At 41.9% G+C, this 27,307-nt stretch overlaps 1 protein-coding gene and 1 pseudogene across 1 annotated transcript in view; one reads left to right on the top strand and one right to left on the bottom strand.

The window, feature by feature from the left end:
• Positions 1 to 27,307, top strand: part of PBRM1 (polybromo 1) — a 101,637-nt gene that overhangs the window by 5,782 nt on the left and 68,548 nt on the right. The window contains exons 3-12 of the mRNA XM_049776153.1: positions 1,204 to 1,356; positions 4,023 to 4,120; positions 6,287 to 6,434; positions 12,444 to 12,581; positions 14,249 to 14,365; positions 15,423 to 15,491; positions 18,066 to 18,164; positions 22,292 to 22,377; positions 23,511 to 23,606; positions 24,166 to 24,257. Coding sequence (XP_049632110.1) covers positions 1,204 to 1,356; positions 4,023 to 4,120; positions 6,287 to 6,434; positions 12,444 to 12,581; positions 14,249 to 14,365; positions 15,423 to 15,491; positions 18,066 to 18,164; positions 22,292 to 22,377; positions 23,511 to 23,606; positions 24,166 to 24,257 — 1,096 coding nt within the window. The remainder of the gene's footprint in view (positions 1 to 1,203; positions 1,357 to 4,022; positions 4,121 to 6,286; positions 6,435 to 12,443; positions 12,582 to 14,248; positions 14,366 to 15,422; positions 15,492 to 18,065; positions 18,165 to 22,291; positions 22,378 to 23,510; positions 23,607 to 24,165; positions 24,258 to 27,307) is intronic.
• LOC126015275 (uncharacterized) lies at positions 17,903 to 18,000 on the bottom strand (annotated as a pseudogene).

The raw sequence follows: 27,307 nt of genomic DNA, 5'->3' as shown, positions 1-27,307 counted from the left end.
GCAGAGATATAATTCGAAGGGTACTTGCTACCTGAGTTTGGTCTAAAATCCCCAGTACATAATCAGGTCTTGCCTAGAAGCAAATACCCAAGATTTCACAGGGAGAAAGTAAGTACTTCCATGAAACTAGAAAGAGGGTTATCGGTAGTTTGTATAGGTTGACACAACTTTTTTTTTTTTTTTTTTTTGCTTTTGGTTTTTGGGCCACACCCGGCGGTGCTCAGGGGATACTCCTGGCTGTCTGCTCAGAAATAGCTCCTGGCAGGCACGGGGGACCATATGGGACACCGGGATTCGAACCAACCACCTTAGGTCTTGGATCGGCTGCTTGCAAGGCAAACACCACTGTGCTATCTCTCCGGGCCCAACACAACTATTTTAAAAGAGCTGTTTTCTGGGGCCGGTGAGGTGGCGCTAGAGGTAAGGTGTCTGCCTTGCAAGCGCTAGCCAAGGAAAGATCGCAACCGCGGTTTGATCCCCCGGCATCCCATATGGTCCCCCAAAGCCAGGGGCAATTTCTGAGTGCTTAGCCAGGAGTAACCCCTGAGCATCAAACGGGTGTGGCCTGAAAAACAAAAACAAAACAAAGAGCTGTTTTCTACTTTGGCATCTGTTGGCAAGTCAGTTTTTCAAGAGGACTTGTTAATGAATGAATAAAATTCAATTTTAGTATGTTGATTTTGTGACATCTGAAACCCTAGAAGGTTGATTGTGCCATACTCCTGCTCTTTTTTATTTACATGCCTGAAGCTGTGCTTCTAATTCTTTTCCACATTATATTTGGCCCTTCTAGGAAATGACCATATACTTGAGAAAGTTAGGAAAATAGAGGTGAACACCTGTCTCCAAGGTCTGCTTAACTGTCTCAGGGACTGAGATCTTGGTAATCTCAGCACTCCAGTAAACCACTCTGGTGGATTCTGAAACCTATAGGGTAAATTTGGCACTAGAAGTTGTTGAGTCATCCAAAACTGATGATACACATTTGAATAGACTTTGAATTGTCTTGTCCAGATAGAAAGTGTAGGCTGACAAGTGAAGCAATAGGGCCAGGACCTCTTTAAAAAGTTCCATTAGTTGTCTCTTTGCAGCAGTTAAAATAGACTCAGTGAACCAGAAGCCTGGTAGCAAGCAGTGCCGGCTTAGGGCTTATGAACAGAGCCTAAATTTAAATATAAGAACATGGTTATTTCATTTTTACAGAAGAAATTGGATTCCATGGGTTCCAAGAGAAGAAGAGCCACCTCCCCTTCCAGCAGTGTCAGCGGGGACTTCGACGATGGGCACCATTCTGTGTCCACACCAGGCCCAAGCAGGAAAAGGCGGCGACTCGCCAACCTTCCAACTGTGGATCCCGTGAGTAACTAGAGTCACATAGTTTCCGCATGCTTTCCGATAATTCCTACCTTCTTTTAATAATAAGTAGTTAAGGTTTAAGACTTCTCCGTCTTTCCCCACATCCCACCCACAGGCTTACTAGTCTTTTTGTTTGTTTTCTGGGCTCAGAAATCACTCCTGGCAGGCCCAGGGAACCATATGGGATGCCAGGTATCAAACCCAGGTTGGCCATGAGCAGTGGTCCTCAAACTACGGTCCACAGGCCACATATTGTATTTGTTCCCGTTTTGTTTCTTCACTTCAAACTAAGATGCATATAGTGTGCATGGGAATTTGTTCATCGTTGTTGTTTTCCTATAGTCCGGCCCTGCAGCTCTCTGAGGGACAGTGAACCCCTGTTTGAAAAGTTTGAGGACCACTGGCCACAAGCAAGGCAAACGCACTACCCACTGTGCTACTGCTCTGGCCCCTGGCTTACTAGTCTTAACCTTTTTTATATAAGTATGATATTATGAAATAACTAAGATCGTCAATGTGTCAGATCTTTTTTATCATTCATATTATGTTTCAAGCTCAGTTTTGTTGGAAAGCCACTTTAGTCATGATAACCCTTTAGTAACAGTGTTACAAACCATGATGCGGAAGAGCATAAAAGGAAAAAGAAAAAATGAGAGTGCATCTCTGTCATAGGAACAGGCTTGTGGTGGGGCATAAGATGGAACAACGGTGAGAGTAACTAGGGAGATTGGTAGTGGGAAATGAATGTTGGTGAAGGGATTAGTGTTGGAACACTGTATAATCAAAACTCAACTATCAACAACTTTTTAACTATATCTTTATAGTTGGGATATTTACACTTGGGATATTGGTGATGGGAATGTTGCACTGGGTTTTTTAATATATATAAAAAATTAAGAGAAATAAAAAAGATTGGGGGCCTGAGCGGAAAAAAATATTTAAAAAAAAAGTTAACTGGGCCCGGAGAGATAGCACAGCGGCGTTTGCCTTGCAAGCAGCCGATCCAGGACCAAAGGTGGTTGGTTCAAATCCTGGTGTCCCATATGGTCCCCCGTGCCTGCCAGGAGCTATTTCTGAGTAGACAGCCAGGAGTAACCCCTGAGCACCGCAGGGTGTGGCCCAAAAACCAAAAAAAAAAAAAAAAAAGTTGACTATATCTTTAAAAAAATGTGGGACTGGAGAGATAGCATGGAGGTAAGGCGTTTGCCTTTCATGCAGGAGGTCATCGGTTCGAATCCCAGTGTCCCATATGGTCCCCCGTGCCTGCCAGGAGCAATTTCTGAGCCTGGAGCCAGAATAACCCCTAAGCACTGCTGGATGAGACCAAAAAAAACCACACACAAAAAAAATGTGCTGGGGCCAGGAAGGTGGCGCTAGAGATAAGGTGACTGCCTTGTAAGCTCTACCAAGGAACGGACCGCGGTTCGATCCCCCGGCATCCCATATGGTCCCCCAAGCCAGGGGCGATTTCTGAGCACATAGCCAGGAGTAACCCCTGCGCGTCAAACGGGTGTGGCCCAAAAAAAAAAAAACCAAAAAAAAAAAATGTGCTCATATAGAGGCAAGCTAATGCATAGGGAAGTGAATACAGATTGGCGTTGAATTGCTCCTGGCAGGCACGGGGGACAATACGGGATGCCGGGATTCAAACCACCATCCCTCCTGGATTGGCTACATGCAAGGCAAATGCCCTACCACTGTGCTGTCTCTCCGGCCCCATATATACAATTTTTAAACTAACGTTAGGGACTGGGTGTGATCCTTGGCATCTCATATATTCCCCTGAGCCTACGAGGAGTGGTTTCTGAGCACAGAGCCAGGAGTAATCCTTGAACATCACCAGGTGTGTCCCAAAAAAAAAAAAAACAGAAAAGAAGGGAGGAAAGAAGAGGGGCCAGAGCAATAGCATAGTGGTAGAGTGTTTGCCTTGCACACTGCCAACCTGGGATGGACCTAGGACAGATCCTGGTTCGATCCCCAGCATTCCATATGGTCCCCTGAGCCTGCCAGAGTGATTTCTGAGCACAGAGGCAGGAGTAAACCCTAAGAGCCCAACAACCCACCCCCACCCCAAAAGAGATATACTATCATTGTGTTTGAAACATAAATTACCAGTGGGAGTTAGTAGTTCTTCCCTTTTCTTCCCTGTTTGCTTTGTTTTGGGAGCCTCTCACATAGTGTTCAGGGGACCTGTCCTGCTGCTGATTCAGTGCAGGGTCGATGCTGGGGCAGAGAGCGATTGTACTACAGAGAGATTGTTTGCCTTGCACCAAGTTGACCCAGTTATTATCCTTGGGGCATACCATATGCGCTCTTCTAGCCTTCCAGGAATGATTCCTGAGCACAAAGCCAGGAGTGACCACTGAGCATTGTTGGGTATGCCACCACCACTCCCCCCACCCCCCCAAAAAATATGTGATGCTGTGAGGACCTTTGGTATCAGGAATTACTTGGAGCTTCCAAGGTTGCAACTTTTGATGCTCAGGTGACTGTGTGGTACTGGAGATCAAGCCTGGATCAACCACCTGCAAAGCATGTACCTTTATAGCCACATAGTACCCCTTTTGCCTCCTACTTGCTTTTTTTATGGGTCTGTTTTTATTGAAGACCATCGTTATGCTTACGGTACTTTCTGTTTTCTGGTGGTTTCTTTCTTTTAACTGTAGATTGCTGTGTGTCATGAACTCTACAACACTATTCGAGACTATAAGGACGACCAGGGCAGGCTCCTCTGTGAGCTCTTCATTAGGGCACCAAAGCGAAGGTGAGTAGAGGGATTTGTTCCTCTGTTGATGTTTAAAATGCTTGGATATTAAGTTTTCTCAGGAGATTAGCATGCTTCAATGATACTGGCCTCTAGACTTTAGGGGGGTTGGGTTTGCGTTATTTTATTTTCAGATCATACCTGACTGTGTTTACTCCTGGCCAAATTTGGCAGTGCTCAGGCGCTATTTCCAGTTTGGTGATTTGGAGGTCAGTTCAAATCACCGAAGGATCCTCTAACGCCAGGGATTGAACTTGGGTCTGCCCTGTACAAAGCATGTACTTGAGCTCTTTTAAGATATCTTCCTTGAGGGGTCACATGATCTTTTTTCAGTGTGTTGATATATTCATTCCTTTGATCAGTTTTGTTTTGAGACCACACCAGCAGTACTACTGGGTCAGTGTTGGTGGGCAAAGAGAGTACTCTCAGCAATATCTGGGAACCATGAAATGAGGGGTATTGAACCTAGGGCTCCCATATACAAAGTATGTATTACAATGCTTTCAACTATCACCCAAGCCCCTCATTTTTTTGTTTTTGTTTTTGTTCTTTTGCCACACCTGACAGCACTCAGGATTTACTCCTGGCTCTGCGTTCAGAAATCGCTCCTGGCAGGCTTTGGGGACCATGTGGGAAACTGGGAATCGAACTCAGGTCTGTCCTGGGTCAGCTGCCTGCAAGGCAAACGCCATACTGCTATGCTATCTCTCCAGCCCCTGGCCCCCCAGTTTTTAGATGTTGAGTTATTCTTGTATACTAGGAATAAATCCCACTTCGTTCATCCTATACAATTTATGTAAAAAGATGCTAACTTCCTTTTTGTTTATATTTTATTGAGCATTATGCTCCAGAGTTTGAGAAAGAGAAAGATTCATCTTTTTTTTGTTTGTTTTGGGGCCATACCCAGTGGTGCTCAATCTTAATCCCAGGTCTGCACGCAGGGATTTCTCCTGGTATGGCCCAAACAGCTTTTAATTATCTCTGGCCTCAAGAAGGATAAATGTTAATTGATATTTATGTGTTTGACACGATACACCATGGGAGACATTAAATTCAGGATTTTTATTTACAGTCTGTTTTTGATTACTGATTCTTTACAACTTAACTTTTCAGGTTTTCTGTGTTCACATTCAGACTTGTTAGGTTTTATGTTTCTAAGAATTCATCGTTTAGGTTACCTAATGATACATAGTAAGTCGTGTTTTATAATCCTATATTTTATTTTTCATCTTTTCACCTACTTTTGGTATTAAAATGATAAGGGCCATATCTTGGTTACTGTACTCTTAGTCAAAATACTCGCTGGAGCTGCACACTTAAGTTGTGTTTATTCTCAGTTTGCAAAACATTTATGACACCGGAATCATAATAGCAGCGCTTCTAGAATTGCACTCAGATTGTGGGGCGGTTCCAGGGATTGAACTTCTTTTTTCTTTTTTTGGTCTTTTGGCCACACCCAGCAGTGCTCAGGGGTTACTTCTGGCTCAGAGATCACTCCTGGGCAGGCTCGGGGACCATGTAGGATGCCGGGAATCGAACCAGAGTCCGTCTGGGGTTGGCCGTGTGCAGGGCAAATGTCTTACTGTTGTGCTATTGTTCCGGCCTCCAAAGGACTATTCCTTAAAGCATTAGAAGTAGCTCAGTGGGCTGAGTGCATACAAAACATTTCTTTTTGCCTGCTGGAGCCCTGATTTCAGATTTTGTGTAGCATGTTCTCTTGAGTACTGCCGGAACAATCCCTGAACACAGAATCAGATGGGCCCCCCTTTGGTTTAATCCCTGGATTACAAATAGATATTTTTAAATAATAATGCATATGCTTTTTTTTTTTTTTTTTTTTGGTTTTTGGGCCACACCGGCGTTGCTCAGGGGTTACTCCTGGCTGTCTACTCAGAAATAGCTCCTGGCAGGCACGGGGAACCATATGGGACACCAGGATTCGAACCAACCACCTTTGGTCCTGGATCGGCTGCTTGCAAGGCAAACGCCGCTGTGCTATCTCTCCGGGCTCAATGCATATGCTTTTTAGTCTTTGTTACTCCTTTGTAGTTCTAATGGCTGTAAACCTAACATGTTGTAGCACTTATTGGGCACTGCCTTGGATGATTTTGAAATACACATTTATAGATCTTGGATTAATATATTTTTATTTAAAAATTATAACAGAAATCAACCAGATTATTATGAAGTAGTTTCTCAGCCAATTGACTTGATGAAAATCCAACAGAAATTAAAAATGGAAGAATACGATGATGTTAACTTGCTCACTGCTGACTTCCAGCTGCTTTTTAACAATGCAAAGGCTTATTATAAGGTAAGGAAGCATCAGATTTGGAAGTCAGATAACTTGACAGTTGTCTGATACATTTTAAAAAACTTATTCACCTTGATTTACAAAGTTATTCATGATTGGATTTCATGTGTCCAATGTTCCAGTCTCAGTCCTTTAGCTAGTATCACTTCCCTCCACCAGTGTCCCCAGTTTTTTTTTGTTTGTTTGTTTGTTTTTTGTTTTTGGGCCACACCCAGCGGTGCTCAGGGGTTACTCCTGGCTGTCTGCTCAGAAATAGCTCCTGGCAGGCACAGGGGACCATATGGGACACCGGGGGATCGAACCGCGGTCCGTCCAAGGCTAGCACAGGCAAGGCAGGCACCTTACCTTTAGCGCCACCGCCCGGCCCCAGTGTCCCCAGTTTCCCTTATGTGCCCCTTTCTCCAAAGGTTGCTCTTTGGCAGTTACTTTTTCTTCTTCTTCTTCTTCTTTTTTTTTTTTTTTTTTTTTTTTTGTGGTTTTTGGGTCACACCTGGCAGTGCTCAGGGGTTACTCCTGGCTCCATGCTCAGAAATTGCTCCTTGCAGGCCCGGGGGACCATATGGGATGCCGGGATTTGAACCGATGACCTTCTGCATGAAAGGCAAATGCCTTACCTCCATGCTATCTCTCTGGCCCCTTCTTCTTTTTTTTTTTCTCTCCCTTTCCCATCCTCTCACTTTAAGAGCTGTGGTTTACTGTATTGTTACTTATATAGTTTTTTTTATATAGTTGGTTTTGGGGCCACACCTGGCAGCACTCAGGTTACTCCTAGCTCTGCACTCAGAAATTGCTCCTGGCAGGCTCGGGACCATATGGAATGGCAGGGATCCAACCACCATTCATCCTGGATTGGCTGCTTGCATATCTCTCCAGTCCCTACTTATATAGTATTTATGCACATAACTTTACCTCCTTTCAGGATCTAGTCCTAGTCCAGAGTGGCTACTTCCCTCTATCATTGTTTTATTTTTGTTGGTGTTTGGTTTGGGAGCCACACTAGGTGGCGCTCAGGTATTCCTCCTGGCTCTGTGGTCAGAAATCACTCCTGGCAGGCTGGGAGAACCTTATGGGATGCTGGCAATTGAACCCAAGTCGGCTGTGTGCAAGGCAAATGCCCTATCCACTGTGCTATCACTGTCCCCTTCCCCATCATTGTTGTAATGGTCCTTTCCCTGACCTATCTCCCCTCTCACACATCCTCAGTGGCAAGCTTCCTCCTAAGGAGCAATTTGCTTTTATTACTTTTGGGAGTTAGTTATTCCCCTACTGTGCTGCTTCATATCCCACATATGAGTGATATCATTCTGTGTCTGTCCCTCTCCCTCCGACTCATTTTAGACTCAGCACAAGACTTCAGATTCACTCACCAAACCTTTTGTGACAGCTGACTAGGAATGTAAATGTCATATAAATGTACCATAGATTCTTCATTCAGTTATCTGTTCTTGGACATTTGGGTTGTTTACTTATTTGGGGGCTATTTTGAATAGTGCTGCAGATGTTCTATTTGACTCCTATTTTGAATAGGAATGCAGATGTCTTTTACTTTGTGCTTTTGGGCCCAGAGGGTATGTTCCCAGGAGTGAAATTGCTAGGCTGTAAGGAAGTCCAGTTCCTGGTTTTTTGAGGAATACCCGTATTTTTTTCTTTAAAGACTGCTGTTGACATTCCCACTGAGAGTTAATGAGGGTCCTTTTTTCTTTTCATTCATGCCAGTGCTGGTGGTGTTTCTTTTAGATGAGTGCAAGTAACTGAGATGAAGTGGTATCTCATTGTTACTTTGATTTCTATATCCCTGGTGATTAGTGATAGAGAAATTTTTTTTTCTGTGCCTTTTGGTCTTTTTTTTTGGGCCACACCTGGTGACGCTCAGGGGTTACTCCTGGCTATGTGCTCAGAAGTTGCTCCTGGCTTGGGGGACCATATGGGACGCCGGGGGATCGAACCGCGGTCCGTCCTAGGCTAGTGCAGGCAAGGCAGGCACCTTACCTCTAGTGCCACTGCCCGGCCCCATCATTTGCATTTCTTCTTTTCATCTTTCCTTCCCAATTTTTGATGGGGTTGGATTTTTTGTCTTATAAAGTTCTAATGCCTGATATATCTTGAATATTAATCCTTGGTTTGACATTTGTGCATAGTGTTCGAAAGACATTTATTTGCAAGTAGCTGACCAGTTTTCCCAGTAACAGTTACTGAAGAGGCTTTTCCTTTTCATGATTTTTGCTCCATTGACACATATTAACTGACCATGTTCCTGAGGGTATGTCTCTGGATTTTCAGTTCTATTCCATTGGTTTGACAAGATTCAGCACTTATTCATGATAAAAACTCAACAAGAGGGGAATTGAAGGAATTTTCTTTATATAATTAAAGCCATTTACCACAAGCTACAGCACGCATAATACTCAATGAGGAAAAACTAAAAGCCTTCCTCTAAATTTACAGTGGTCCTCAAACTATGGCCCGCGGGCCACATATTGTATTTGTATCTGTTTTGTTTCTTCATTGCAAAATAAGATATATGCAGTGTGCATAAGAATTCGTTCATAAGTTTTGTTTTTACTATAGTCAGACCCTTCAATGGTCTGAGGGACAGTGAACTGGCCCCCTGTTTAAAAAGTTTGAGGACCCCTGCTCTAAAACCTGACAAGGAAATGTTGCCTACTCTCTCTACTTCTCCGCAATATAATATTGGTAGTACTTGCCAAAGCAATTAGGCAAGAAAGATATTAAGGACATCCAGATAAGAAAGGAACAAGTCAAGTTCTCACTGTTTGCAGATGACATGACACTTTATTTAGAAAATCCTAGACTATAAAAAAAAAAAAGCTTCTAGAAACAATAGATTTTTATAGTAAAGTGGCCGGCTAGAAAATTAATACATAAAAATCCATGACAAAAAAGAAACTAACAAGAAAGAATCCCATTCGTAATTGTGCCTTAGAATCAAGTACCTCACTCAATTTAACTAAAGAAATAAAGGCCTATTCAAAGAAAACTACAAAACACTGTGTCAGGCTGGAGACATAGCACAGTGGTAGAGCATTTGCCCTGCACGCAGCTTACCCAAGAGTCCTGGATGGTGTTTTGAATCTCTGCATGCCATATGGTCCCCCGAGCCTACCAAGAGCAATGTCTGAACGCATATCAAGGAGTAACTACTGAGCGCCAGTGGATGTGACCCACCACACAGACACACACACAGACACACAGACACACACACAGACACACACACACACACAGACACACACAGACACACACACACACACACACACACACACACACACCCCTACACACCTTGTCAAGAAATAAGAGGGGGGACCCCGAGCCTACCAAGAGCAATGTCTGAACGCATATCAAGGAGTAACTACTGAGCGCCAGTGGATGTGACCCACCACACAGACACACACAGACACACACACACACACACACACACACACACACACACACACACACACACACACACACACACACACACACACACACACACACACACACACCCCTACACACCTTGTCAAGAAATAAGAGGGGGGACCCGGAGGGTTGGTGCAGGGTATAAGGCATCTATCTGCCTTGCGTGCGCTAGCCTGGAATGGACTGCAGTTCTATCCCCCGGCGTCTCATATGGTCCCCAAGCCAGGCGTAATGTCAGAGCGCATTGCTCAGATTGCCTGAGCATCACTGGGTGTGGCCCAAACTCCCCCCAAATATATATACAAAAAGAAAGAAATAAGAGGACACAAAGAAATGGCAAATACATTTCTTGCTGATGGATAGGGAAGATTAACATAATTAAAATGGCAATATTCCCCAAAGCATTGTACAGATTTAATGCAATCCCTATAAGAATACCCATAGCCTTTTTTTTTTTTTTTGGTTTTTTTTTTTTTTTTTTTTTTTTTGGTTTTTGGGCCACACCCGTTTGACGCTCAGGGGTTACTCCTGGCTATGCGCTCAGAAATCGCCCCTGGCTTGGGGGACCATATGGGACACCGGGGGATCGAACCGAGGTCCGTCCTACGCTAGCGCTTGCAAGGCAGACACCTTACCTCTAGCGCCACCTTCCCGGCCCCACCCATAGCCTTTTCAAAGAAATAGATCAAACATTCCTGAAATTTAGATGGAACAATAAACCTCTGAATAGCTAAAACAATCCTCAGGAAAAAAGAAGGTGGGAAGCATCACTTTCCACAACTTCAAACTCTACTAAAAGTGGTGGTAATTAACAATATGGTATTGAAACAAAAACAGACCCTCTGATTAATGGAATAGACTTGAATATCCGAGACAGACCTTCAGGTATGATCAATTTTGGATGAAGGAGCAAAATATGAAGTAGAGCAAGGAAATCCTCAACACTGGTGTTGAGAGTACTGGGCAGCTGCATGCAAATAAAAAAATGAACTCAGACCTCTTTTAATGCCATGTACAAAAATTAGATCAAAATGGTTTAAAGACCTTAATATCAGACCTGAAGCCATATACCAATAGAAATAAGAATGGGAAAAAGAGTGCAGTTAAGATAAAGAAGGGCTTTGAAAGGAGGTAGTTATATTTATGGAACCCCTTCAGTAACAATATTGTAAACAATAGTACCTGTAAGGAAAAAAGGGTAAGAGAGAGAGAAAAAAAAAACATGTTTGTCATGTAGGTGGGGAGGGAGTGGTGAAAAACTGGAGACATTGGTGGCAGGAAATGTGCACTGGTTAAGGAATCATGAAAAACTGTAGCTGTGTATCTAACACACAAAGGGTTTGGTTTTTGGTTTTGGTTTTGGTTTTTGGGTCACACCCAGCAGCGCCCAGGGTTACTCCTGGCTCTGTGCTCAGAAGTTGCTTTTGGTAGGCTCAGGGGACCATATGAGATGCCCGGGATGGCACCAGGTCTGTTCCAGGTCGGCCCCATGCAAGGCAAATGCCTTATCGCTATGCTATTACTCCAGCTTCAGTGGGATTCAGTTTTAAAAACTATTAATTATAAAAAGACTTTCTTGCTTCTCACACACCATAAAAGTGGTATTAGTATACTTGGTATAGTTTCTGTTTTTTAGATTTTCATCCCTTAAGTTGGGTCTTATCCCTTAACATTTTTTTATATTATTAATAATTTATCTTTTGTTTGTTTTTGACCACACCTAACAGTGTTGGGTCTATTTCCAGCCATGTACTTTGAGGAACCATGAAGTGCCAGGGCTCACACTTTTTTTTTTTTTTTTTTGATATTTTGGCCACACCTCTGCTCAGTGGTTACTCCTGGTTCTGCACTCAGGGATCATTCCTGGTGGTGCTTGGGAGACCCCATAGGACGCCTGTAATTGAACCCCAGTTGGCCATGAGCAAGGCTACCCTTGCTACCCGCTGTGCTATCACTCCGGTCCTTTTCAAACCTTTTGAGCCATCTTCTAGTCCAGTAATAATTAGTTTTAGCTATGTAAATCATTCTACCTTTGTTATTCCTGTAAGGAATTATGGTATCTATAAAATAAATTAAGGGGGTTTAGGAATAGTTAAGTGGTGGAGCAAATACCTTTCAGGCATGAGGTTGAGTTCAGTTGCAGCAATGTCATTTGGGACCCCCAGTACCACACCAAAAGTGTGCAGTCTCCATCACACTGCAACCAAGTTTCTACAGCATTGCAAGTAAAATGTGAGCATTTGAACTGAAGAGATAGCTCAAAGGCTAGGACACATACTTTGCATCAAGAGGCCATCATTTGATAAGTGTTACTGCATAATCTCCGAACCCATTAGGAGCAACCCCAGGGCCGTGGGTGTGGGGAAAATCAAAACGTTAGTGTGAACAATAGTGGACAACAGTGTGTGAATCCTGACAAACACCATAAACTGCAAGTGCTGTAACCAGAAATGCCACCATAAGTTGTCGATACTACAGTAACAGAAGAGTAGGAGAAAAATAAGAATCAGTTCTTTAAAATAAAAATGATTTCAGTCATACTTTACAATAAAATACTGAAGGTTACATATTTCTCTTCTCTTTGCTAATGTGTAGCCAGATTCTCCTGAATATAAAGCTGCTTGCAAACTCTGGGATTTGTACCTTCGAACCAGAAATGAGTTTGTTCAGAAAGGAGAAGCAGATGATGAAGACGAAGATGAAGACGGGCAAGACAATCAAGGCACAGAAGGAGTAAGTGTGTAGTTGGGGCTTTAATGGATGGGCTGCGGGAGGTGGACTGGCTCTGAGCAACTTGGCTTCCTGTGCAGTGTAGTGATAGATATACCTAGGAGACTAAAGTGTCACGAGAGCCTCGCTCCAATTAGAAAGTATCTTATGTGCATGTTGTTGTATGAAATACTCTTACATTGGTACATTCTACCGGACCAGCTTTGAAGATGATAGATAAGGGCTTATCCAGTATTGCTAGCTTGACGTATCATAATAGTGTTAATAAAAAGAGAGAGAACAGAATCTCCTTGCATAGGCATATATATATATGTAGATTAGACTACTTATCATTCCTCTGGAGTTTTATAATTGCTTAGCACTTGCTTTTTTTGACATTTGCTGGAACCAACTCTCTTGAGGGGAGACATCTGGCAGCGTTTAGGGGTTACTCCTGGCTCTACCCTCAGAAATCACCTCTGGCAGGCTCGGGGATCCGTATGGGATACTGGGGATCCAACCCGGGTCCATTCCATGTCAGCTGCGACACCTTACTAGCGTTTGTGCTATCTCCAGTCCCAGGCCAATCACAGTAAGGAAATTTAAACAGTTATTAAGAATATTTTCAAAAATAAAAGTGCAGGACCAGGCAGATTTATGAGTGATTTTTATCAAACATTCAGAGAAGAGTTACTGCCATTGATTTTTAAACTCTTCCAAAATATTGAAGAGAAGGGAATCTTCCCTACTACCTTCTGTGAAGCTAACATTACGCTCATTTCCAAAGCTGATGGAGATACTATCAAGAAAGAAAACTGCAGACCAATCACACTGATGAACATTGATGCAAAATCCTTAACAAAATTTTAGCAAACTGAATCTAACAAGTCATTCCCAGGGATGTAAGAATGGTTTAATATATGCCAATCAATCAGCATTATACACCACATCAGTAAAAGGAAGGATAAAATCACATTATTGGGGCTGGAGAGATAGCACAACGGTAAGGTGTGTGCTGCCTTGCACAGCTGACCCAGGACAGGTGGTGGTTTGAATCCTGGCGTCCCATATGGTCCCCCGAGCCTTCCAGGAACAATTTCTGAGCACAGCTAGGTTTGACTCAACCCTTCAATTCCCAAATAATAATAGCTCTGGCACTTAACTTTATTCAGGGCCTCATATATGCAAGGCATGCACTTTACCTGACTGCCATTATATTATTGTGAAATAGAATTTAGTCAAAAGGCACGATTCATTCAGTGTATTTTGTTACTTACATACTGTAAAGAGCCTTATTAGTTTCACTATGCTGTTTTGGAACTAAAATTCACATGTCTGGGGCCGGAACGATAGCTCAGCGGTTTGGGCATTTGCCTTGCACTTGACTGACTCAGGGCCTACCTGGGTTCAATTCCCGGCATCCCCCATGGTCCCCCAAGTTCCTAAGCGCTGAGCAGGAGTAATCCCTGAGTGCTACTGGGTGTGACTCAGAAATAACAACAACAAAACTTCCCATGTCTTAACATCAGAGCATTTTGGGGTATTTGTGAAACTTGTATTTTAGAGGAAGTAATGTTTTGACATTGCTCTCTAATGAATTAGGTTTATAAGTTAAGAAGCTGTTCAGTGCCTCTTCTTACGTTTGCTTTATTATGTATATACTTCTTCCTCTCTCCTTCCATTCTTCTCAGTCCTCTCCAAGTTACTTGAAGGAGATCCTGGAGCAGCTGCTTGAAGCCATAGTTGTAGCCACAAATCCATCAGGGCATCTGATTAGTGAACTTTTTCAGAAACTGCCTTCGAAAGTGGTAAGTGGTACAACTGAAGACTAGTGAATTAAACTTGTCACTTACCTACTTTGTAATTTGTCACTTACCTACTTAATACAGTGCATTGACATAATGTACATAAAGGTATTAAGTTAACATTATTGTGAAGCTTCCACCTATGTCTAAAATGTTTCATCTTTCCACACCCAAAGCAAATAATTCCTTAACCAATGATGCTTTGCCCAAGTTCTGACAACAGCCTTTCCCTCTGATTGTAAATTTGACCATGTGAAAATGGCTACTCTTTTTGTGTCTTTATCTCACTTACTTTAAGATTATTCGAGGTTTGTTCACATTGTAACATGTGTTGGAATTTCCTATGTAAGGCTAAATAAATTCTGTGTATATACTGCATTTTGTTTATCCATTCATCTGCCAGGAGATTTATTTTTCTTTTTTGGGCAGGGATGTGGAGGCCACAAGTTACAGTGCTCAGGAATCATGCAGTGTTAGGGACCAAATCAAAGTTAAATGATTGCAAGGCAACATCTTTAATCTCTGTACTAATTCTCTAGCCTCTGTCAATGGATATTTGGGATTTTTTTTTCTAAGAATGATAATTCTTGGGCTTTTTGATTGGGGCAAAGGTTGAGTGGAAAGGTCTATACCCGGTGGTGCTCAGGGCTTACTCCTAGCTCTGTGCTCAGTAATCACTGCTGGTGACAGTGCTTGGGGGACATTATGTTGTGCTGGGGATCAAACCCAGGATCAACCAGTTACAAGGCAAGTAAATAAAATACCTTACCCTCTGGACTACCTGTCTGGCCTCCCATATTTTCTTTTGTTTCTCTGCCATGTAGTTGGAACCCAGAATGTCTTGGTATATAAGAAACTCTTTGGGGGCCAGAGAATAGTATAGGAGATAAGATGCTCATATTGGATGTACCCAACCCTGGTTCCATCCAGGGTACCATTTAGGTCCCTCAAGCACTGCCAGAGATTACTCTTGAGCACAGAGTTAGAAGTAGCTTCTGATCATTGGGTGTGACTCTTCCATATTATATATATACACTTATTAAACATTTTTGTCTTCCAGCAATATCCAGACTATTATGCAATAATTAAGGAGCCTATAGATCTTAAGACCATTGCACAGAGAATACAGGTAAGAATATGACCATGTACTGATGTGTGACTATATGTGGTTTAAGGCAGATAACCTTTGATTTTTTTTTTTTAAAGGAAATTTAGAAAACAAGAAAATGCTTCTTTCTGTAAGGGTCTATTTGCAATAGTAGGGCCATCTTAGAGAGTTACTGATTATAACTTTGGAGGCAACATACTTTCTCTAAGCTTTCTGTAGAGATTGAAGCAAAAATCTTATCAAAATTTTGCTCTTAAGGCAGAAGTGAAAAAGCAATGATCATGAATATTTCCGATTGAACAGCACAATGACAATAAGTATTATTTTTATCTACTTCCAAATTTTAGGGGGTTTGGTTTTGGTGGCCACACCCACTGGTGCTTGGGGATTGCTCCTGATTCTGTACTCAGGAATCATTCCTGGCAGCTCTGGGGTGTGGGCTATATGGGATGTAGGTAATCAAACCCGGGTCTGCCATGTGCAAGGCAAATGTCCTACACACTGTGCTATCTCTCTATCCCTGCTTCCAAATTGCTTTAAGGTATCTCAGAATAGGGCCCAGAGAGATAGCACAGCGGTATTTGCCTTGCAAGCAGCAGATCCAGGACCAAAGGTGGTTGGTTCGAATCCCGGTGTCCCATATGGTCCCCCGTGCCTGCCAGGAGCTATTTCTGAGCAGACAGCCAGGAGTAACCCCTGAGCAACGCTGGGTGTGGCCCAAAAAACCAAAAAAAAAAAAAAAAAAAAAAGAAGATATCTCAGAATAGGTCTGGACTGATCACAGCGACAAGGGCATTTGCCTCGAATGCGACTGACCGGGTTCAATCCCTGGAATCCCATATGGTCTCCCCAGCACCTCCAGGAGTGATTTCTGAATGCAGAGCTAGAAGTAACCCCTGCGTATGGCCAGATGTGGCCCCGCAAAAGAGATATCTCAGAATAAAAGTTTTAAAGAATGGATGTTAGGAGCATAAAGTCAGTGCAAATAGAGTTTATTCCCTTGTAGTGATTCTTTTTGAGTCTCTGGAGATAATAGTAGGACACTTGCTCTATTTAGAGTGCTTTTTGTGTATTGGTTAATTCCAACGACTTCCTAAATTGGATAACTGCTATTGTTCACATTCTGTTGATGAGATTAACTACCTATGGCAGTACTTTGTAGCTCCTTTAATGAACTCACACAAGACTAACATAAGCATAGAAGAAATCCATGGAAAGGTTAGTGGGTAGCTTATGGAATTTTTGGAAGATGATTGGAGAACTAGCCTTGGGGGCAAAGGCAGAATTCAGAAACATCATGGTAAAGCTGAGATGATGTCCCTTTGTGGAGCTGTTGCTGTTATTACTAAGGGTCCTCTGCCCTCTGCTTTCTTAGGCTAGACTCTCTGGCAGTATGAGGAATGCATTTGTTTATCTTAGAATTGTTTTCATTCTTCAAAATTCAAGTATAAATTATTTCCTCTTGCCTTGGTTGCAGGCCTCCTGCAAAGCTACCATCTATTTTAGGACTGTCAGTACTTCCTCCAGTAGGATTTCTTCCAAATACTAAGTGCTTAGATGTTGAATGATGTTACACATGGCAAATAACCATGTGTACTCTGCCTGACTTTTTGAAGTCGCCTCATTTATCTTCACCCTGCTTATGCGTTCTGTACTTATTTTGCTCTTCCCCACATTTCACTCCATTTCCTCAGTTTTCTCATTTTCATTTTATTTCCTCAGTTTCTTGGAAATAACATGTCTGTTTGTTCATTTAGTACTCATTATGTCCCCTTTTCTTTGAATTTTTCCCTTTTGTAGAGTAGTGCAGTGAATAGTAGCCTTAAGTTTTCTCGATTGAGTGAACTTTGAGATACAACTTCAGTATAGAAGATAGTGGATGATAGATACAGATTGTAAACTTTTGTACTAAACTGTATGTTTTACACTCTCCTAGGCTGGCTTTGCTTTTTTAATCTCATTTATAAAATTAGAGAAAGTTTACTTCACGTATGCCCACCTTAATGTTATTTCATTCATAAAGTGCATCAGTTGATGTCTAGCACATAAAAATCACTGTGAATTTACTTAAAAAGACTTATTTTTTTATTCTTAATTGCTGTGTTTGGGACTGCTCCCTCAAGCACTGCAACCAGAGGAGGGGAAAAGCTTTTATTTAGCAAATACATGGTGATGGGAATACCATGTTGTGCCTGGCATGAAACTGGACTGTCCATATGTAAAACAAATATTAGTCCTTTGAGTTCTCTTCCTACCTCCTAAGTAAAACAACTTTGCCTCTGTTTTGCCAGATTCTGTTTATAAGAATGATATGGTTGAGATTTCATTATTTATCTCAAAAATATCTTTGTAAATGGGCAATAATAATAGTTTATAAAACAGAAAATTATTTATTGTTCACATTTACATTCCCCCCAAAATCAGCTACAATTAAAGATATATAGTTTTTGAAGTTCATCCTTGTGCAGGGGCCATGCTAATCTTCTCTGTATCATTCCAATTTTAGTATATGTGCTGCCGAAGCGAGCACTAGTGTTTGAAGTTCATATTTAAAACTTACTAAGAGGAATTGTTCTATTTTGTTGCTTACTATAGAATGGAAGTTACAAGAGTATTCATGCAATGGCCAAAGACATAGATCTCCTAGCAAAAAATGCCAAAACTTATAACGAGCCTGGTTCTCAAGTATTCAAGGTTAGTAGTGTTTTTCTTTGTTGTTATTTTGGTGGGAAGGGTTGGGAAAGGTTGTGTGGGGCTCCACACAGCAGTGCTCAAGACTAACTTCTGACTCTCGGCTCTAGGATCACTATTGGTGGGCTCATGGGACCATATGGGGTGCCAGGGATTGAACTTGGGTTAGCCACCTATAAGACAAGCACCCTACTTGCTGTATTACCTTTCTAGTCCTATAAAACCAATAACTTGGGGGACTGAGGAGAAGAGCAACACCTAGCAGTATGTTTAGGATCTATGCATACTCCCAGTTGTGCTCAGGCCATACTACTGGCTCTGAGATCACCGAGGCTGGGGGACCATATGTATGTAGTTCTAGACATAGAAGCCAGTTATACTATCTCTCCACCCCAAGATATGTTTTTTAAGCATTCTGCCATTTTCAGGGATCCCAGTATCAGTATTACTTTGATGACATGCAGGTAGCACTAGGGTTTGAACTTGGGACTTCCTTTTGAAGCCATTGAGTTCTCTTCAAACCCAAATTTTCCTTTGTGAGATGGAGAGTGTTAGTCGTTACTGGGAATTGAACATGTAAGATTCTACATGTAAGGTATGTACTTCATTAAGCAATAGTAAATCTGAAAATTTGCTGCATATTTTTTTTATTCTACCTCTTGTTAAGGTAGATTAGCATTTCTTAAAATATACTACCTCTTGGGGCCGGAGAGATAGCATGGAGGTAAGGCGTTTGCCTTTCATGCATGAGGTCATTGGTTCGAATCCTGGCGTCCCATATGGTCCCCCGTGCCTGCCAGAAACAATTTCAGTTAAGATTACTTTTCGGGAGACAGAGTGATAGGGCAGTGGTATAGCATTTGCCTTGCACGGGGCTGACCTACGATGGACCATGGTTCGATCCCCTGGCGTCCCATATGGCCCCCCAAGCCAGGAGCAATTTCAGAGTGCATAGCCAGGAGTAATCCCCGAGCATCACCAGGTATGGCCCCAAAACAAAACAAAAAAGAATTTTTACTTGAGCTTAGAATAGAATTTTCAATAATTTGCAAAATAATAAACATATTAATGCCATTTTAGTATGTATTCTCAGCACTGATGATTATAAATAACAATATTGATTGAAAAATATTGAAGATGTTCTACATTCTACATTACTGTTACAATTATGTAAAAATAAACATAGAAGTATCACAGTGATATGTAAATTTATTTATTCTTTAGTAAATGGCAAATTTATATTTCAGAGAATTGTTTTTTTTTGTTTTTTTTTTTTTTTTTTTTTTTTGGTTTTTGGGCCACACCCTGTGACGCTCAGGGGTTACTCCTGGCTGTGCGCTCAGAAGTTGCTCCTGGCTTCTTGGGGGACCATATGGGATGCCGGGGGATCGAACCGCGGTCCGTCCTAGGCTAGCGCAGGCAAGGCAGGCACCTTACCTCCAGCGCCACTGCCCGGCCCCTTCAGAGAATTGTTTTAAAAACAATTTTAACAGGGCCAGAGAGATAGCACTGTGGTAGGGCGTTTGCCTTGCAAGCAACTGACCCAGGACCAGCGGCGGTCGAATCCCGGCATCCCATATGGTCCCCGGTGCTTGCTGGGAGCGATTTCTGAGCACAGAGCCAGGAGTAACCCCTGAGCACTGCCGGGTGTGGCAAACACACACACACACATATTTTTTTTGTTTGGCAACACCCAGTGGTGTGCAGAGCTTACTTCCTGGCTCTGCACTCAGGAATAATTTCCAGTAGGCACTGGGGGATTATATGGGGTACCAAGGATCAAATCCAGTCAGCTGCATGCAAGTCAGGAACCCTTCCTGCTATACTATCACTCCACAACCATAACACATTTTTTACCTTTTTTGTTTGTTTGTTTTGGGGTCACACTCGGCAGCGCTCAGGGGTTACTCCTAGCTCTACGCTCAGAAACCGCCCTGGCAGGCTTGGGGGACCATGTGGGATGCCAGGATTCAAACCACCATCCTGCATGCAAGGCAAACACCTTACCTCCGTCCTATCTTTCTGGCCCCGGCATTTTTTTTTTTTTTTTGGGTCCCTCTCTTTGGTTCTGAGGTTACACCTGACTGTATTTAGGGCTTACTCTTGGCTTGATACTGAGAGGACCATATGGAGTTGAACTGGAGTTGGCTTTCTGGAAAGCAGACACCTTGCTATTTTGTCGCTGGTCCTTGATTTACTTATATTTTTCTAATCTAAGGTTTAAAGGAAAGAGAAACTTTAGTTTTATTTTTTTTTCTCTTGCCCACACTTATTGGTGCTCAAAGCCTGACTGCACCCAGAAATCACTCCTGGTATTGATTGAGGGATGCCAGGGATTAACCTGGTTCAGTGAATTGCAAGGCAGGCACCCTGCCTGCTTGCTACTGTCCAAAGAAACTTCAGATTTCTTAGTATACTGTTAGTGTTGAGAAAAACATTCATCCAAATTGTGTGCTTCCTAAATTTTTCATCTCTCTGTTTTAATCATTAATGTAGCTTTGTTTTTATTTTCAGGTCAGTATATATAATAGTTTGTTATACTTATACTCTTTTTTTCTCTAATTTACTGTTTATGTTATGACTAACTATAAATGAACTAGGAATCTTTAAGCTTGAGTTTAGGGACCAAGAGGGATAATACAGTGCCGGGGAGGCATTTGCTTTGCATGCAGCTGACCTATGTAAACCCATATAGCCCCCTGAGCACTACCAGGAGTAATTTCTTCTTTGTTTTTTTTTTTTAAATTCTTCAATAGTTCAGTTATATTATTGTAACAAATCAGTCAAAATTTGATTTGACAGTTAAATATTATAGAAGACAGTTTACTGTACAAGTTGTGCATTAAAAATAAACACACCTGGGGCTGGGCGGTGGCGCTAAAGGTAAGGTGCCTGCCTTGCCTGCGCTAGCCTTGGACAGACCGCGGTTCAATCCCCCGGTGTCCCATATGGTCCCCCAAGCCAGGAGCAACTTCTGAGCACATAGCCAGGAGTAACCCCTGAGCGTTACTGGGTGTGGCCCAAAAACCAAAAAAAAAAAAAAATAAATAAATAAATAAACACACCAAGCAAATTATAGTGCAAAGCATTTCTACCCCTTCAACCCCTTGTCTGCCGGGATGGTTTTACAGAAGATGAATGTGGCAGATATGACATCTCAGTGGGACAAGTATGCCACAAAGAACGTGCCCCCCCCCCCCCCCAAAAAAAAAGGCTTCCAGTGAGATAGTTTCAACACCCTTCTGCTTCCTTGTACTTTCCAGATCTGTGTGCCTGCTGGTGCCACTCATTAGCAACCTCTTTAGTCATGGCTGTTCAGACTATGCCAGACCAACTTTGACCCACCAGAAGCCTTAGAGACTATCTAGCTGTTCTCATTTTGTTAGGGGGTGGGCCCATTTATTTCCCATCTCCACCAGGGTTTAGGTCTAAGGAAGGGGTAGTAACTATGGGTGGGGCTACAATGTCAGAAGTAATTTCTTTTTTTTTTTCCTTTTTTTGAGGGGGGGGTTGGGTCACACCCGGCGGAGCTCAGGGGTTGTTATTCCTTGCTCTCTGCTCAGAAATCACTCCTGGCGGGCCCAGAGAGATAGCACAGTGGCGTTTGCCTTGCAAGCAGCCGATCCTGGACCAAAGGTGGTTGGTTCGAATCCCGGTGTCCCATATGGTTCCCCGTGCCTGCCAGGAGCTATTTCTGAGCAGACAGCCAGGAGTAACCCCTGAGCACCGCTGGGTGTGACCCAAAAACCAAAAAAAAAAAAAAAAGAATCACTCTTGGCAGGCACAGAGGACCATATGGGATACTGGGATTCAAACCACCGTCCTTCTGCATGCAAGGCAAATGCCTTGCCTCCATGCTATCTCTCCTGCCCCGTGAAGTAATTTCTGAGTACAGCACCAGGAGTAACTGACCATTGCCAGGTGTGACCCAAAACAAACAAAAGAATTAAGTTTAATTTGAAAGTGTTTTGGAAATTTGTAGGCAGGTTACAGGATGCATCTTTATGAATATTGAAAGGAAGGTTATGTTAAATGAAACAAAGAAAAACCTTCGGAATGTGAATGAAGACATTTTAACCTGTTCTTTTATTCTGTACATTTTTAAATCCAAGTCATTTTTATCTTTACAGGATGCAAATTCAATTAAAAAAATATTTTATATGAAAAAGGCAGAAATCGAACACCATGAAATGACTAAGTCCAGCCTTCGAATAAGGTAAGTAAAAAAAAAAAAAATCAATGATTTGTGCCCTTATTATTTCTAAATTTTCTAGCAATTGAAATCAATACATGGGGAAAAGGTATATGTTGCATTTTTAGATTGACAATGTGATTGTAGGGAGAGTAAGGATAACACTTTTTTCCCCCTTTTCTCTCTCTCTTTTTTTTTTTTTTTTTTTTTTTTTTAATTTTGTTTTTGGGCCACAGCTAGCATCTATCAGGAGTTACTCCTGGCCTTCAGAAATTACTGCTGAAAGGCTTGGGACTATATGTGATGCTGGGGATTGAACCTGGGTTTGCCATGTGCAAGACAAATGCCCTAGTCTCTGCTATTACTCTGGCCCCATGTCCCTCTTTTTCAATTAAATCATGGAGATACAGAGTTAAAAAGTTGTTGATAGTTGAGCTTCAGTCATACAATGTACCAACCTCTATCCCTTCACAAGTGTTCATTTTCCACTACCAAATTTTTTTGTGGGGGAGCCAGCCCAGTGGTACTTTGGTTAATCCTGACTCTGTGCTCAGAAATCACTCCTGCCAGGCTCCGGGGACCATATGGGATGCCAGGAATCTCAAACCATGGTCCATCCAGGATCAGTTGCGTGTAAGGAAATGACCTACTGCTATACTATTGCTTCGACCCTCCACTGCCAATTTGTAGGGATAACTTTTAACTGACTTTTCCACCATAACTGAAGAGTTTCATTTAAAAGAAGCAAATTTAAGACTAACACCTTTTTTTTTTATTAATTTTTGTTTTTTATTATGATCTAACACCTTTTTCTTAATAAGGCCTTCTTGGTGTACTTTGGATCTGGGCCTAGGTAGTGCCATGTTGATCTGGCTCAATAATGCTGGCACCTTCTTCATTGGTGCCTAGTAGCCACTGAGTACACAGTGCTTGAAGTTGAGGGAAATGCAGTGCTGGAGATTGAACTCTAAGCGTTGTGCATGTAAGGCATGGTCTCCAGCCCTTTGAGCTGTCTCTATGGATCCTTAACACCAGTAGAGGTCCAAACATTTGAGCAGTTTTATGTAGAAAAGAATAAAACGGTTGTCTCTTTCGTGTGAATCCACCATCTTTTGACCTAATAATTTTCTGAGTTTTTTCCTCTTTTCTCTGGATAGGACTTCGTCAAACTTGGCTGCATCTAGGCTGACAGGTGCTTCTCAGAGTAAAAGTGGCCTGAGTGATGAGAGAAATCCTGCTAGCAAATATTACCGGTGAGAGGGTGTGAGTGTGTTTAGTCTGAGAACGGACCCATATTTATGGGATTAGAAACACTAGTGTTGGCTATCGTGAAGTTTGAATATAGTGGAGGTTTTCTGTGAATATTTTTTTATGATACTTAAAAAGTGTATTGGCTGTTCTAAGCCTCACCTATGAAAAATCTTTAAGCAGAAATTGTCAAATAGTATTTAACTTACCAGTTATTACTTGGTAAAATATTAAAAGTTTTTGTGTTCATAATAGAATTTCTAAATTCATTTTATTTGCATTTTAAAAGAAATTGATGGTAATAATGAGTGTAATCCTTTTTTATATATAATACAGTATTCCTTTTGAATTAAATCAATTACATGTAGCCTGTTATCACTGCTCCTACAAAATTTGATTTATTTAGCTAAACTTGATTTTGGTGAATGTTAGAAGTACAAGGCTAATTTAAGAGGCAGCTGAATTGAATTTTTTCTGTGATGTGAATGCTTTGTAAATAGAGCCTTTAAAGTAACCAAATGACTAATAGTACCTTGTCTTCTAAGTGCTTATTTTTCTTCATAGTAATAAGAGAGCAGTACAAGGAGGTCGTTTGTCAGCAATTACTATGGCACTTCAGTACGGCTCAGAAAGTGAAGAGGATGCAACTTTAGCAGGTAAGCATTAGATTATTAATCAAGAAATGCCTTTATAGAGGCTCCTTCTTGTTTAGGGAAATTGCAGTGATTTTGGTATGGTTGAATGTGTTTCAGGTTTTCCCATGCTGTTTTTGGGGACTGATGAGTTTTTCCCAATCAATCCTCAGGGGACTCATTTAGCAGTCTTCAGCTAACTGAGTGAATAGTTCAGTTTCAGTGGTGCTGGAGGCCACTCAACCACACCTGGTGTTGCTCAGGCATCTTCAGTTCTTGAACATGTGAGGCTTAGCCCTTTGTGCTAGCTTCCTCTTCTCCTTTTATGCTGTTTGATTGCATTTGTTTCTTAGCACTCAGATTAACAAACATTATAAACTGATTTCTTCAATTCGTATCAAAGCATAGATTTAAGTCAATCAATTCTTGTGCAGGGGCCTGAGTGATAGTACAGTGGATAGTGCATTCACCTTGCATGTGGCCAACCCATCCCTCGCCTACTGTATGGTCCCTCAAGCACAACCAGTATTATTGAGTGCATAGCCAGGAATAAGCCCTGAGCACTGCCAGATGTGATCCAAAAACAAACACACACACACACCCAAAAAAAACCTTCTGCAAAAAGACTTGATTTAATAAAGATAACTCATTTGGCTGGAGTATGTTTTGTATGCAGAATGCCAGGCTCCATTTCTAGCACCAGATAGTCCCCTGAGAATTGCCAAGTGTGATGATGAAGGAAGGGAGGGGGAAGGAGGGAGAAAGGGTTTGATAGTCTGAGCCTGATTTTGAACCTATTATAATGATCACAAGTGACACCATCAGGAAATCCCAAGGAGATACTTACATCATCTTACATTTACAGTTTATTGGCTTAAATCTTCAGTAAGCTATACTCTGTTTTCTACTTGAATTTATGATTTTAAAACAAATAAATCATAATCAGAGTAGCATGATAAATTGTCATTTTTTAAATTAAAGTCCAGCAAGGATATTAGACACTAAAGAAATTCATCTAAGGTTATCAAATTTGTTCAATAGGAACCTATGCAGCAGCTATATAGGCGTGTGTGCAGGGGTTGAGAGAGGAGTGATACTAGGCTCTAGCTGAGTTTAGCTTTGCTCCTGGCTTTGTACTCAGAGATTACTCCTGGCATTACTTAGGATACCATATTCAGAGATTAAACCAAGGTCAGCAAAAGCAACACCAAGTACATTACCTTGCTGTCTCTCTGAATCCAAAGTTAGTGACCTTAAAAGAAGATACATTTGTTATATTATCTTTGCTCTGGATGCCAAAACTCCAAACTCGAGATTTTTGTTTTGTTTTGATTTTGTTCTTGGGCCATACCCGGCAGTGCTCAGGGTTTACTCTTGGCTCTGCACTGAGGAATTACTTGTAGCAGGCTCAGGAGTATATTATATATTTAAGACTCAGTGAATTAAGACATTGAAATATTAGTATACCTTTTATTTAGCCAACCACAACAAAATTCATAAAATCACCAAGCATATTACACTTAGAGGATGCTTGGTTGTTCCCAGATTTGCATGGAACATTTACAAAAATGGGTCAGTTAGCGATCACTAAGTATGAAAGATTAGGATTTCTTGTTTTGTTTTTGGGCCACACCTACAGTACTGTGGGTTTATTTCTATCTCTGTGTTTAGAGATCACTCATGGCAGGGCTCAGGGGACCATGTTTGCTGCTAGGGACAGACTGAGGGTCAGTGTGTACTAGGCGAATGACCTGTTCACTGTGCTCTTTCCAGACCCCACTCTTATTTTTGGTTTTTGGGCCACACCTCTTTGATGCTCAGGGGTTACTCCTGGCTAAGCGCTCAGGAACCGCCCCTGGCTTGGGGGGATCGAACCATGGTCCTTCCTTGGTTAGCGCTTGCAAGGCAGACAACTTACCTCTAGCACCACCTCGTTGGCCCCTCTATTTATTTATTTATATATATATATTTTTTTTTTTTTTCATAGAAATCAGGTCTCCTACGGAGACATGAACCACAGTCCATGGTACTCACACACGTAGTGCAGTCTGTGAGGGCCACACTCGGCAGTACTACAAGGAGACCATGTACCTACCAAATTAGCTATCTCTCTGAACCTATTTCTCTTCTAAGAAGGGCTAGAGTGAATGCTTTTGATGCAGGATACTCAGGTTTAATCCTTAGCCTGACTAAATACGTCCCTCCTCCACCCCCAAAACAGAGGTAAAATAAATTAAGACTGGGAAGCTGCTTCACAGTTCTGTAATAGATGCTTTGCATCAAATAGAAAGCTAAAAGAAATGATAGGAAAAGTGCAAGCTAAGAACAGAAACTAGGGAAAAATAGAATCAAAACTTTGTAACTGGGGTGGAGGGAGAGGGGAGGGTGACTATTAATTAAACAAATTTGTGATAAGATCACCAAAAAAAATAGGCACGAATAAAAATATTAGAGTTAAGAGGGAATATATGGAGGTTTAGAAGAACTATGCATAGCTTTATACAATTAATTAAAAATTCTAGATATGGGGGCTGGAGAGATCGCATGGAGGTAGGACATTTTCCTTGCGTGCAGAACGATGGTGGTTCAAATCCTGGCATCCCATATGGTCCCCCAAGCCTGCCAGGAGCGATTTCTGAATGTAGAGCCAAGAGTAGCCCCTGAGCACTTCCAGAGGTGACTCAAAAACAAAAACAAACAAAAAATTCTAGCTGTAGACATATTCTTAGAAAATGAACTAATTCAAGAAGTTTTTTTAAATGCCCAGTCATATCACCGTTAAAAATTATAACTTACAGGGGCCCGGAGAGATAGCACAGCAAGAGGGCATTTGCCTTGCAAGAAGCTGACCCAGGACGGGCGGTGGTTTGAATACTGGCATCCCATATGGTCCCCCGTGCCTATCAGTGATTTCTGAGCACAGAGCCAGGAGTAACCCGAGTGCTGCCGGGTGTGACCCCCCCCCCCCCATATAAAGATAAAATTATAAGTTACAAATCTTGGGGTTTTTTGTTGTTGTTGTTCTTAGGCCATATCTGGTGATGCTCAGGGATCACTCCTGGTTCTATACTCAA

Source organism: Suncus etruscus, chromosome 7, assembly GCF_024139225.1.
Source record: "Suncus etruscus isolate mSunEtr1 chromosome 7, mSunEtr1.pri.cur, whole genome shotgun sequence".
Taxonomy (NCBI): Eukaryota; Metazoa; Chordata; class Mammalia; order Eulipotyphla; family Soricidae; genus Suncus; species Suncus etruscus.
This window is presented reverse-complemented; position numbering and strand designations above follow the sequence as displayed.